This window comes from Clupea harengus, chromosome 20 (genome assembly GCF_900700415.2).
Source record: "Clupea harengus chromosome 20, Ch_v2.0.2, whole genome shotgun sequence".
In the NCBI taxonomy this organism is placed as follows: Eukaryota; Metazoa; Chordata; class Actinopteri; order Clupeiformes; family Clupeidae; genus Clupea; species Clupea harengus.
In genome coordinates this window covers 1,559,421-1,571,566 of record NC_045171.1, presented here as the reverse complement: position 1 = coordinate 1,571,566, position 12,146 = coordinate 1,559,421, and the positions used below count along the sequence as shown (strand labels likewise).

Below are 12,146 nucleotides of genomic sequence, written 5' to 3'. Positions count from 1 at the left end.
GCCCATGTAACAAAAAACATGTAAGGCCTGCATGAAAACAAATTGTTAGGCCATTTCGGCATTCCTAGGCCATTGTTTTCTGGTGAAAAGGACGAGTGGATGTCTACCAGGGGTAAGGGGTGTTATTCCAACTGTTACCACCAAGAGTCACCCCCCCAGCAGACAACTTGGAGAGGAAAATTTTAAGTCACGTGAAAAGGGCGGAAACATATAGCTGGTTGACCCACGCTGAGTCCCGCGTGGATGTCGCCATTTGCTCTTTTCCCTCTCACTTCATCGCCGGGTAAGTGCGGAACACAAGTGCTGATGTAACATTTGTTGTAATTCATAGATAAGTTGAACTTAGGTAATGAGTAGAAATCTCTTGAAACATCCTTGGTAATTTTCAACGAAACTGTGCTGTGAGTGTTGCTTATTTATTGCTGAAGTAAAGTTTTGGGCATCTTAACGTGCTAGGCAGGTTCTGACTATCGTGGTGGCTAGCTAGCATTACAGTGGGTGCTGCTCGCAAAGCAGGTTAGTGTTTAGGCCCTAGCTAGCTAACTTGCTAGCCACCTGGGTTTTCCCTCGTTTTGTCTGCTTGCTTTGTCGTGCATTGTTGGTAGGGTGTTATTGTTCATTACAAGTGTGTTTCTGGACTATTTTGTTTCCGTACAATATTAGTCAGCTCTTCTTGAATATATACAATCGTGGCGCTAATTGTTAGCTATTCGCAAGGGAAGACATTTAGGTGCTGGACAGGTTTTTTTCCAGTCAAAACTAGAAAAGTGCGGCAGTGCAACATGGCGTTCTGCCATCCAACTAGCGCTATGCATTGAGCTTTAGATGCTAACATCGATGCTTAATAGTTAATTCAAAATGGCCTGGAATTTGCCATTTCCGGAGTGTTTCACAGTCATATGAAAGGCTAACCCTTTTTCTAGTATGCGTGTAATGTTTTTCTGTAGCTTTGTGGTGTTTTTCGGACGGCCCGTTTGTGGAAAGGAAATCTTGTGTTGTAACGTTAAGTTAACTTAGCGCGCTAGCCAAGTTAACCATCATGCTAACGTTAGCTTGCTAGCAACGATGTTTGTTAACGTTGTGCGATGTAGGCCTTAACAATGATACGTATATTTTTTTTAACCCATGCGGATTTCACCAAAACCAAGCGACGAAACATGCACCCACTGTGTAAACGTTGGTTAGCTTAAAGGTAGTTTCCTCCCCTAGCTTAAGTTGACCCTCCCGCCTTCTGTGTTACAGACTGATACACTGCGACACGCAGACCGATCAACAGACAACCATGGCAGAGACCGAACCTCAAGTCCAGTTTAAGGTAAGGTGATGAAGTGATGCGTAATTGTTGGGGTTCGCCACTGTTTGGAATGCCGTCATTGCTCTCAGTCGACGTGATGGAGTCGAGTCTCATTGTGCCTCATCCGTTGTCCTCAGCTTGTGTTGGTGGGAGATGGTGGTACCGGAAAAACTACATTTGTGAAGAGACATTTGACGGGAGAATTCGAGAAGAAATATGTTGGTGAGTTGTACAAAATTGCGTTGGAAGGAACTCACTTTAAACGTTCTCATGAATTACCCTTGATTTGAGTGTACTTGTGTCGAATCATAGTATGATGTCGTCTTTCTCTAGCCACTCTTGGGGTGGAGGTTCATCCTTTGGTCTTCCACACAAACAGAGGAGCCATAAAGTATAATGTCTGGGACACAGCTGGTCAAGAAAAGTTTGGCGGTCTCAGAGATGGCTACTACATTCAAGGTAGGTGTTTATTGTTTATAGCTTTAGGGTAATTGGACTGCCAAGATCCTGTGTACTCTGTTTAAGATTCTATTGCAGTATTTTTTTTTTTTGGTTCTACTAATCTGTTTTTATGTGCGTCTCCAGCTCAGTGTGCGATCATCATGTTTGACGTGACATCTCGAGTAACCTACAAGAATGTGCCCAACTGGCATCGCGATCTGGTGCGCGTCTGTGAAAACATTCCCATTGTACTGTGTGGCAACAAGGTGGACATCAAAGATAGGAAAGTTAAGGCCAAGAGCATCGTCTTTCATCGCAAGAAGAATCTGCAGGTAACTTGTCAACACCCAGTAATTTCATTACTGTGTGCGTGGACGGGTCCTTAGAGGCAGGGTTTGGTGCACCCAGCTTGTTGTTTTTAATGGTACACTGTGTAGTTTAGTGGCATCTATTGGTAGAAATTGAATATAATGTTCATCATTTTCATAAGTGTAACTGTTGTGTTTTAGCTTAGAATTAACTGTTTGTATCTACATAGGCAGTGGCTACCACGGAGTTTGCCATGTTTCTACGGTAGAACAGACAAACTAAAACCCTGAGATTGGGCTTTTCGTGTTGTGGCATTTCATGGCCACCATAGGAACTCACACAGGCTTGTAAAGGGCAGGGTGTTCAGCTGGTTGCAATTCATCAACCACCACTAGATGGCACTAAAAACTACACACTGTACCTTTAAGTGTGTGTGTTATATTGACATGCCAATGTGTATCTGAAGCTCTCTCTGAGAATTGAAATGTAAAATTTGATAATTTAAGCCTCAGGCTGCGTTTTAGGTGTTCATAATGAGATTAAAATTGCCCTCTGTGCTTTTAATCCGTTGCCTAGCAATCTAGTGTACGCATTGCCCAAAGCTGACTACACATCTTCTTAACTCGATGCCTAAACCCTGGGGTAACCTAACAAATGGACGAGCCGGAGAAGCCAGTTGTCTGTCAGTCCGGGACTGACCGGCCAGACTAGCCCAGTCTTCCGCTGGCTTCTCCGCCGCTCCCCCCTTTCTGTTTATCAATGGCTGTGTTCCTAACCCCCCCCCCTCCACTGTTTGTCTTTCTCTCAGTACTACGACATATCCGCCAAGAGTAATTACAACTTCGAGAAGCCCTTCCTTTGGCTGGCACGAAAGTTGATCGGTGACCCCAACCTGGAGTTTGTGGAGATGCCTGCCCTGGCCCCACCCGAGATCGCCATGGACCCCTCACTTGCTGCACAGTATGAGCATGACCTTAAAGTGAGTATTCTCAGTCAGTTGGAACACTGCACATGGCCATAGTTACATTTAGTCATTTAGCAGACGCTTTTGTCCAAAGCGACGTACAAGGGAGAGAACAGTCAAGCTAAGAGCAATAAAAAACATGGTGTAACAATAAATACTACTTTACATAAGAATTAGAAAAACGACCTTTAAAGGAAAAAGAAGTGCAGGAATGTAACTGCTGAAGTGCAAGTTAAGCGCTAGTTGGACTGCTCGGACATTTTCTGACTCTTCTTCTCCATCATCCCTTTCTCCTTCCAGGTGGCATCAGAAACAGCTCTGCCAGATGAGGATGATGACCTTTAACCTGTGACTATTATACGCTCTCTCTCTCGCCATTGGTGGCCAGAAGTCATCAGGTTGTGCAGTGGCGAAAGAGCTCCCCCCCCTCCTCCCTGCCCCGCCCCTTTTACTGTAAAATCCCAATGCAGATTATTTTTATTTTTCAACTTTTTTCGTTTTTGTTTTTGTGTTTCAAAATGGAAAAAAGTGAATTTGTGTGGTTCTCGGATTTCAGTGTAGATCTCGCTAACAGTAAAAGCACCAATGCGCGGACCTGACACAGATACATGTACACATGTACACATACACACGTACACAGACATGCACCCACTCAGATACACGAGTGTAAGCGCTGGTAAAGGTTGAGAGCTTTTAATGGTGTTATACAGAACTCACGTTCTGTAAGACTCCCAGCACTTAGAGTTAAACTTTGAATAAAAACATTCTGAATACATTTCGCGTGTCTCTGATTGGGATGTGGGAATCTGGCTTTTTGTTTCATCCGGTCCTGAAGTTGATGTGATGCCTTTAATAGGAATGTATGGAGTTGATGTGATGCCTTTAATAGGAATGTATGGTAAAACGTAGACCTTGCCACATTTGCACAGTGTGATTTATTGAGTGATTGCCTTGATTAGTGGGGATGATTCCCCACTGACTTCAAATACCTTTAATTGCAGTTTACTTCTACGGGTCGTGTGTATATATATATAGCTTTTACTGAAAACCCATTTAACTAAATGAACCACACCTTTTGCATTCTCTGTAAGATGAACTGAAATACTCTCGCAAGTGTTCTTCACAAGAGGTCAATTTGTGGTTCAGCAATTGTTTAAAAAAAAAAAAAAAAAGATGGTCTGTATAGCGTGTTAATGCAAAAGTTCAGGTGGAAGACCGGCAATTTGGTGTCAACAATGGCTGCATAGCTCAGGAAGTGATGGGTGTATTGTTATACTGAATGGTCCCAGCAGATGGCAGCACAGGATGCTCACCAAACGAGGGCTGGGCACACGCTCAGGTGTTTTTCACGACAGAAATGCCTCGACTTCTACGCGTTATTGCCTTGTTATGAACACGTTTAAACCCCTTCGTAGCAGTTTTGCATTGACAGTGCTATTTTTGTCCAGGGACGCATTTGGTTGCTCGGAATTTTTTTAATGCATTTAATTCGTACACAAGAACTAAAAATAGAACACGGGGAATAATGCAAATTGTAATTTGTATTATATTTACAAGACGCATGGAGGCCTATCGCCAGTGCTCCTTAATATAATCAATTACTTGTTAGCCTTTGGGGTTAACCACTCGAACACATACCATAATATGTGACGCTGCCTTCGAACACCTCATTTCCTCTCTACTCGGTGGATCTTACACAAAGCCCTTCCTATTGTTAAACAGGTGATCTTTATCACTCTGCATGTGACAGCCTAACAGCCTTTCCTCATGAACTGTAACGATCTCTGACACGATTGGCGTTAATAAATATCAAGTCGTGCTTTTGGGAGTAAATGAGCAATAATGTATTGATCCAAATAGACTGTGTGTATATATGCGAGTAGCAGGTGGGTGTTATCCAGCCTTTAGTAGGTAACTGGTCAAATGACAGGTGGAAATGTCGCCCTCTTTAAGACCTTGGGTACACAGACAGGTAGGCAAACCCTTTAGAGGGCGAGGCCCCTTGTCAAACAAGTGCTTAAGTGTTGTCGAGCGTTGCACTGAGCATGCGTGAACTGAAAAGTGCGTTTTAGAATGATTACTGCGAAAAAGATAGGGAGGGAGAGAACGGGGGAGATTAAGCGGACTGCACACAACTGTTGTCTTAATCCTCTGAGCGGATAGATTTAGCAAAAAAGGAAAAACGGCCTTGGAACGCAGCAGCCATATTGTATGGAATACTCTTGGAATATTTTGTTCCCAGTTTTATGTCTGAAGCCCATGCTCAAACTTCAACCGAAGTCTTGGGGAAGATAGTTTAACTCTGGCAGCGGGACCTGTTACCGCTAGCTATTAAACTGGCTGTGGATTTCAGTGTAGCATAGGCTACTGATATTGCGTAGATTTTGGTACCAGACACTGCCTCTCCGTTTGTATTTGTATTTATCTTTTAGCGTAGTTGTGGTTGTTTTAGACATGAAGGACCGACTGGAGCAACTCAAAGCGGTGAGTTTACAACCATGCATTGTCCCTGGACAGTCATGGTCTTTTGAAAATATACATTCTTTCAACGCACCGTTTTATTTGAACATAATTCGTGAACTGTTGAAGTCAACGAGTCCTGTGCTTTCAGCCTGACTTAAACTTAATCTTAACGACTTCAGCAGGACCCAGAAGTTAAATTACGTCATTCTCAGGCCGATAGGTCGACCTTGGCAAGTTGGAAAAGCAGCTCGGGAGTGTTTGAACTGAGAACGCGGTTTCTTAGGTTCCACATGTTATGTTTAGGAATATGGGCCTACGATTTAAACAGCCATAATAAACGTTTCGTGTAAACTACATTTCATAAGGAGATGGTAACGTGTCTGACTTCCACAAAGCATCGGGAAGTATATGTTTCAGTTACAGAATAAACGTTGTAGGTGCCTGCTCAGCTGTCCCTGGAATGGAACCCCTGGAATGAGTGTCGCGCGTAGACAGATGATTCTCTCAGCTGATCCCGTGCATGATTGTTGGAGTCGGTGGGGGGGATGGGGCAGGATGGGGATCTCGTGAGCAGGATATTGTGGAATCTCATTCCCTAGTTATTCTGCCAGTCTGTTCATCACAGACAGAATCCATTGCAAAAATGTAGTGCTGTTTGGATGTGTGTAAACTCTTACGCCTAAAGTCCCTCTGTGACATTTGCTGCTCTGCCCTTTGTTTTGAAGGGCAGGGTAGATGAAGGGTTATGAGCTCCCCTGATCAGCTGTAGATGAAAAGGTAGGATGTCAACTGAAAGAACCAGGATGCAGAGAGATTATTGCTGGGAGAGTCTGAAGGCACACAGACACACACACTCTCTCTCTCTCTCTCTCTCTCTCTCTCTCTCTCTCTCTCTCTCTCTCTCTCACACTCTCTCACAGGCTTGGAACTAGTCTTACGCAGCCTGGATTTATTACCATAGTGACAAATTATTGACTGTGTGTTTTTCCTTGCCTGAAGCCAAAAGCCAAAGGTAAACCTGGAGAGGGGAAGTGTGTATCAGCACAGTGACACCCTTTTGAAGCATATTGTCAGTCAGGCCCAATTCACCACAGCACAGACTTGAGTCACATACATTCAGTCACTGAACAATAGAAAGTCAAGTGTAGTTGTTTCAAGATGTAGTTGTTAAATTGGTTAATTGTTGAAAATGTTTTCACATATATTCGTGTTTTCAGTAAATATATTTTAAATTATTCATGTAGTTAATGTATGTAGGCTGTACATTTTTACTTCCCTCCACGCTTTCGAAGATAGCAGGTGTAGTCTACTTTACAGGTGTACGGGTGTTCTTAATGCTCCATTATGTTTGAGTGCCAAATAAACAATCGAGATACACGTCACTCGAGCAGCAGACTCTTAATCCACACCTGCATGGTTGTTATGGAACCTGTTTTGACTCCTGTTTGTCTTTGTTTGAGGAGGATTTTAAAACACTGTGCTGAGCTGCACCTGTCCTCCCCATCCCTCCCTCACAACCCCCCCCCCCCCCCCCCCCCCCCTTGTTCAATGTTTAACTTGCTGGTGGGGCAAGATATTTAGTTTCCTAGTGTCTCTTAAGGTTCTAGTAGGAGCACACACACTCGCACGCACAAACACACTCGCACACACACACTCGTACGCTCTCAAGCACACCCCTATATGTCTGTGTCTGAGCAGGTTTTAGCTTTCAGCAGATTTGTTGCATAGTTGGTGCTGACTGTAGCTATGAGAGGAAGATAGTCAGTGCTTCTGTTTTTTGCTTCACTTTGTTTTGTTTTGAACAGGCAAACATTCAGGTACGGTTTAATGCAGTTTCTGGTGGATATAATACTTTCCAGTAGTTGGATATCATACTTTTAATGGACAATAGTATAGTGTAACATTACACGGCCAACTACATCTTGTGTGCTGTGTTCAGTTCTTCGTCAGGTTGTTTTCACAGATCATGACAGTCACACATTCATTTTCACAAAGGATGTGTCTCAGCTTTGTGGTTAAACTGTCAAACAGTCTATCTCTCATGGTGTCTCTGTGCCTCCCCTGCTCCTTCTCTTTCTCTTTCTTAACTAAATGATGGAAAAACTAAAAGCTGTAAATGTTATCTCGCTGACTCAGACCTTCCAGCTTGGTGTAACTGTGTTGTCCTTCATAAGGTCTCCCTGCACTCGGTTAAAGCCAAAGAGCGTGTATAGGGGAAAGCCTCAAGGCAAATAATAGACACACATTTGGTAGTCAAATTGCTGTCGGGCCTGGCTCAGCCCTGGACATGTCTAAACGCTGGGGAATAGGAAGGGGACGCCATGTTTAATATTCATAAGGCTTGTTAGCAAAGGATGGATGACTCGCTTCTTAAGGCTTTATAAAAAAAAACTGAACTGATGTGCATCTGTCTTTGAAAGGACGACATCCTTTGTGGTTTCAACAGGACGGTTTAACCCACACAAATTGCATCACCTTTTATTCTGGCTGCAGCCTAGAAGTTATATACAAACAGCATGCTAGAAGCATCGTATTACCGCCAAGGAAGCCCTATTGCAGAGTAAAGGTTCTGATTATAGAGCAGAATGATAGTATTTAAATGGGCAGGTGCTGATCCGGTGGCTGTCCTGTAAGCCGGAGTGAGAGATTTAAATAATATTCTAGCAGCTAGAAGGAGCCGGTGAAGGATGACCAGCAGAGGAGTTAGTGGAGCGTTCTCTTCACTTCAGCAGCTTTACATTAAAGCAACACTATGCAACAATTTGACACTTTTTGAGGTATGGTTTTGTAGTCTAGTTTTGGTAGCATCCTCAAATTCCTTTTGATAGCATATGGTCATGTGAAGGACAGATAAACACCTCTGTCTTTCCCACTTGCCATCCAGGATATGCACTATGTAGTTCTGTGTTTCCTGGCTGGAACACTTTGCAAAAATGGAAGAAAAGCTTTCACAGCATGACATTGCCAGCTATACTGCCAAAAGACACCAGTTAGTGTGCTGGCAAGCTTCTATCAGTGTCAACTGGGCTGTTGGTTGTGTATGCAAGGTTTTTGCATTGCTTTTTGTGTGCTAGTTTTGGAACAGAACTCCTTATTGCTGCTTTAAGATTCAGTATGTTCATTATGTACTGTATGTATTTTAGTATCTTTTCAGCAGGTAGGTTTACCATGTGACTAGCCATTTTTATGGCAGCTGAACACAGACAAAGCTAGTAACTTTGGGAGTAAACTTGTCTACCCTTGCTCTGGTACAAGAGAGCACCACAGAATGACCACAGAATGACCACAGAATGACGTTTATGACTGGCAAGGCCCTAAAGCAGGTCAGGTGATTTTAGTGATGAGTGTCAAAGAACTCAAAAAGTGAGCTTAGATGATTGAAACCTTTTTTCGAAAGAGTATGAAAACCGCTGAGAGAGTGGAATGGTGGGACGGCCTTGCAGTAAAAATGTGCAATTTGAGGAATGCTTGCAGTTGGTGGAATCTGTATTCTGTGCTTATTTCAACCTTAGCAGCCATCATCATAAGAATGTTATGCTTCAGAAATACTTGTGAAGATATCCAAGTATGTAGTAAATTAACTATATGTATTTAAGTTTGTATTTTGCTACTCTTGTGCACACTAGTTCCTAGTCCCCTCAGCTAAACTAGTTCCTGAGCTTTTCTGTGCGTCAGTCATATATTTGAGGTTTACAATCAGTGACCACTTTGAAATACATTGGAGAAACAACATACAGGTATCAGAAAATGAAGAGAGTAAAGAGTGCCAAAGGTAAACTGTGTTTTTCTGTGTTTCCCCTCCAGACGCTAGACACTGACGATGCTGACGATGTGGAGATTGCTGTGGACAATGCAGCATTTATGGACGATTTCTTTGTCCAGGTTTGTGTCTGTGTGTGTTTTTATGGGACAATATTACCCTCCCTGTTTTTTCTTTTTGCAGTAATAATTTTAAAATGCAATATTATATTCATTATTAACATTAATTGTTTCTTCTGAATGAGGGCCACTGATCATGTTACTTGGTAAACCGCAGTAAACACCCCTAGGTGTTCCATTTTAATTTCTATGCAAACACCCACACTCAATTCAACTCAGTATACTCAATAGCATTTGAAACGGCACAATGCGCTTTACAGAGCCCAGAGACTCCCTTAGAGTAAGCACTAAGATGACGGTGGCAAGGAAACACTACCTTTTAACCGACTGAAACCAGAAGCTTTACTCAGTTAAACTCTCTGCACACACATCGGAGCAGAGTAAGACATGCACATACACTGTATATATTTTGAAAAACACCGGTTTGTACCATTTCATTTGTATTTCAGTCGCAAAGCGCTGGGTATACACAGTGGCCCAAATCATTTCCTGCTTGGGTTTCATATTTCTACTGTAAATATTATTAACCAGCACAAAGTCAGCCGGCTTCAAGCATCTGCAGGCATTCAGTGTTCGTAGGAATTGGCTTGCGGAGTAAATAAAATAATATTTATTTAACTAACAATGTAGCCATATCTAAAAAGTTAATGTAAACACACTGGGTGCCCATCTGCTTGGGGCCAGTCGATTATATAGATAGAAAAAGAGGGGGGGGGGGGGGGTGTAAGGGAAGGGAGGTGAGGAGGAGGAGGAGGAGGAGGAGAATCAGAAGGGAGCAGATGAATTCATACACGCATCAGGATCAAACACATCAGCATACATATGCATATAAGCATGATGCGTAGGCCTATCAGATTCCATGATGCATACCAATACAAGATTGATAGTGGATAAAAATGGAGAGAGCCAGTATTGAAAGTATTGGTTGTGGAACAGTGGAGTGGGTAGGCAGTGTGCTCTTAAGGTTACTATTATAAGGATAAGCAGAGCAATGAAGCACAAAACTCCGTGATCGCATTCATTCACATTACGGCTTAATATGCTGGCACACTATATGACAATAAGATCTATCTAAATCAGAGTAGAACAGTTTGGAACAGTAGCACAGTTTGGAACAGTAGCACAGTTTGGAACAGTAGAACAGTTTGGAACAGTAGCACAGTTTGGAACAGTAGCACAGTTTGGAACAGTAGAAAAGTTTGGAACAGTAGCACAGTTTGGAACAGTTTAGAACAGTAGAACAGTTTGGAACAGTAGCACAGTTTAGAACAATTTGGAACAGTAGCATAGTTTGGAACAGTAGCACAGTTTGGAACAGTAGCACAGTTTAGAACAGTTTAGAACAGTTTGGAACAGTTTGGAACAGTAGCACAGTTTGGAACAGTAGCACAGTTTAGAACAGTAGCACAGTTTGGAACAGTAGAACAGTTTGGAACAGTAGCACCGTTTGGAACAGTAGCACAGTTTGGAACAGTAGCACAGTTTAGAACAGTTTGGAACAGTAGCATAGTTTGGAACAGTAGCACAGTTTGGAACAGTAGCACAGTTTAGAACAGTTTGGAACAGTTTGGAACAGTAGAATAGTTTGGAACAGTAGCACAGTTTAGAACAGTAGCACAGTTTAGAACAGTTTGGAACAGTCGGTTTGGGCGGCTATGAGTAGAGGGTTCTGCAAGTGGATTAGGTGGTCGGACTGCAGTAGCATCCCACAGTGGAGATAGTGAAAGAGAGTGAGGGGAAGACAAGAGACTAAGTGAGCAAACAGACTTAGGCTGCCTTATATGCGTATATGTAATTATAGGTTATGGTGATGAGGAGTAATGTTATCACTGCCATCAGCATTTGCAGTCAAATGGCCTCCTGTTCAGTGTCTGAACGATGCATGGCCTGGAGGAGCTGGAAGGACAGGGTGCCCGTATGGGAAGGACAGGGTGCCCGTATGGGAAGGACAGGGTGCCCGTATGGTGGAGAGGGTGCCCGTATGGGCAGGACAGGGTGCCCGTATGGTGGAGAGGGTGCCCGTATGGGCAGGACAGGGTGCCCGTATGGTGTATAGGCAGTATACTGCCACAGGTGTCATATCTTGATGCATTAGTCCTAACTATAAGATACACTAAAGACGAATGGTTTTAGTGTAGACTTAAAGATGTAAAGAGTGTCCGCTTCTCTGATGGAGACAGGAAGATCTTTCCACAGGATTCCGCAGGATTCCACGCGATAGCAACAGGCTGGACGTCCGTTGTGCTTTCGGAAATAAGACTGTCTAAAGACTAAAAATAAGACTAAAAATGATGTAAAACTATAAATGCAAGTCCTTAAACAGAGACCAATGACTATAAATTGCTGTGCTATATTGAGAAATACTGTCTTTTAAAATCAGAAGTTTACAATTTACAAAGTTTACAATTTATGTACTTTACATGTATTGACTGTGTTTGTTATATGAATCAGGCTTTTGTAATCCTTGTTGTTCATGACATTTAGCATCACAATAATAACCATTTAATAAATGTATAACGGTCCCTCTTATGTGGGTATGTGAATATCCTGCTCTGAAACATTTTTTATTTCTTGATATGCCTCAATAGGACACGAGTGTTGTGTTCACATCCTATAAATTGCACAATGAACATAATTAGTGCCACGTCGTTTTATATGAGACACCTGATATGACTTAGCATTTTGCTTATATTGAGAGATGTCTTCTTCAGCTATGCAGATATGAGTGTCTTGTATTGTATCTTGAGCAACATTGTGGAATGGTGTCACAAGTAAATATGTGATTCTCTCCACCTT

The 12,146-nt window shown here is 42.6% G+C and overlaps 2 protein-coding genes across 6 annotated transcripts in view; both read left to right on the top strand.

Moving 5' to 3' along the window:
- The first annotated feature begins 105 nt into the window (after positions 1-105).
- LOC105906005 (GTP-binding nuclear protein Ran) lies at positions 106-3,783 on the top strand. 2 transcript variants are annotated; one of them, XM_012834095.3, is made up of 7 exons: positions 106-283; positions 1,243-1,315; positions 1,432-1,516; positions 1,628-1,753; positions 1,880-2,067; positions 2,853-3,023; positions 3,309-3,783. In XM_012834095.3, exons 2-7 carry the CDS (start codon positions 1,283-1,285, stop codon positions 3,351-3,353), a joined length of 648 nt encoding a protein of 215 aa, XP_012689549.1. In that variant the 5' UTR covers positions 106-283; positions 1,243-1,282; the 3' UTR covers positions 3,354-3,783. The 2 variants fall into 2 exon arrangements, with proteins under 2 accessions (XP_012689549.1, XP_031442706.1); XM_031586846.2 differs by lacking the exon at positions 106-283 and adding an exon at positions 321-401.
- A 967-nt stretch (positions 3,784-4,750) lies between these two features.
- Positions 4,751-12,146, top strand: part of LOC105906006 (syntaxin-3) — a 17,231-nt gene continuing 9,835 nt past the window's right edge. For 2 of the 4 annotated variants that reach the window (XR_004165947.2, XM_031586843.2), the window contains exons 1-2: positions 4,757-5,492; positions 9,276-9,353. Coding sequence is in view for 3 of the 4 variants with exons in the window: in XM_031586843.2 (XP_031442703.1) it covers positions 5,463-5,492; positions 9,276-9,353 (108 nt within the window). In the remaining variant the exon portion in view is untranslated. Of the gene's footprint in view, positions 5,493-9,275; positions 9,354-12,146 lie in introns of all 4 variants that reach the window. The other 2 variants (XM_031586844.2, XM_031586845.2) reach the window with 2 other exon arrangements.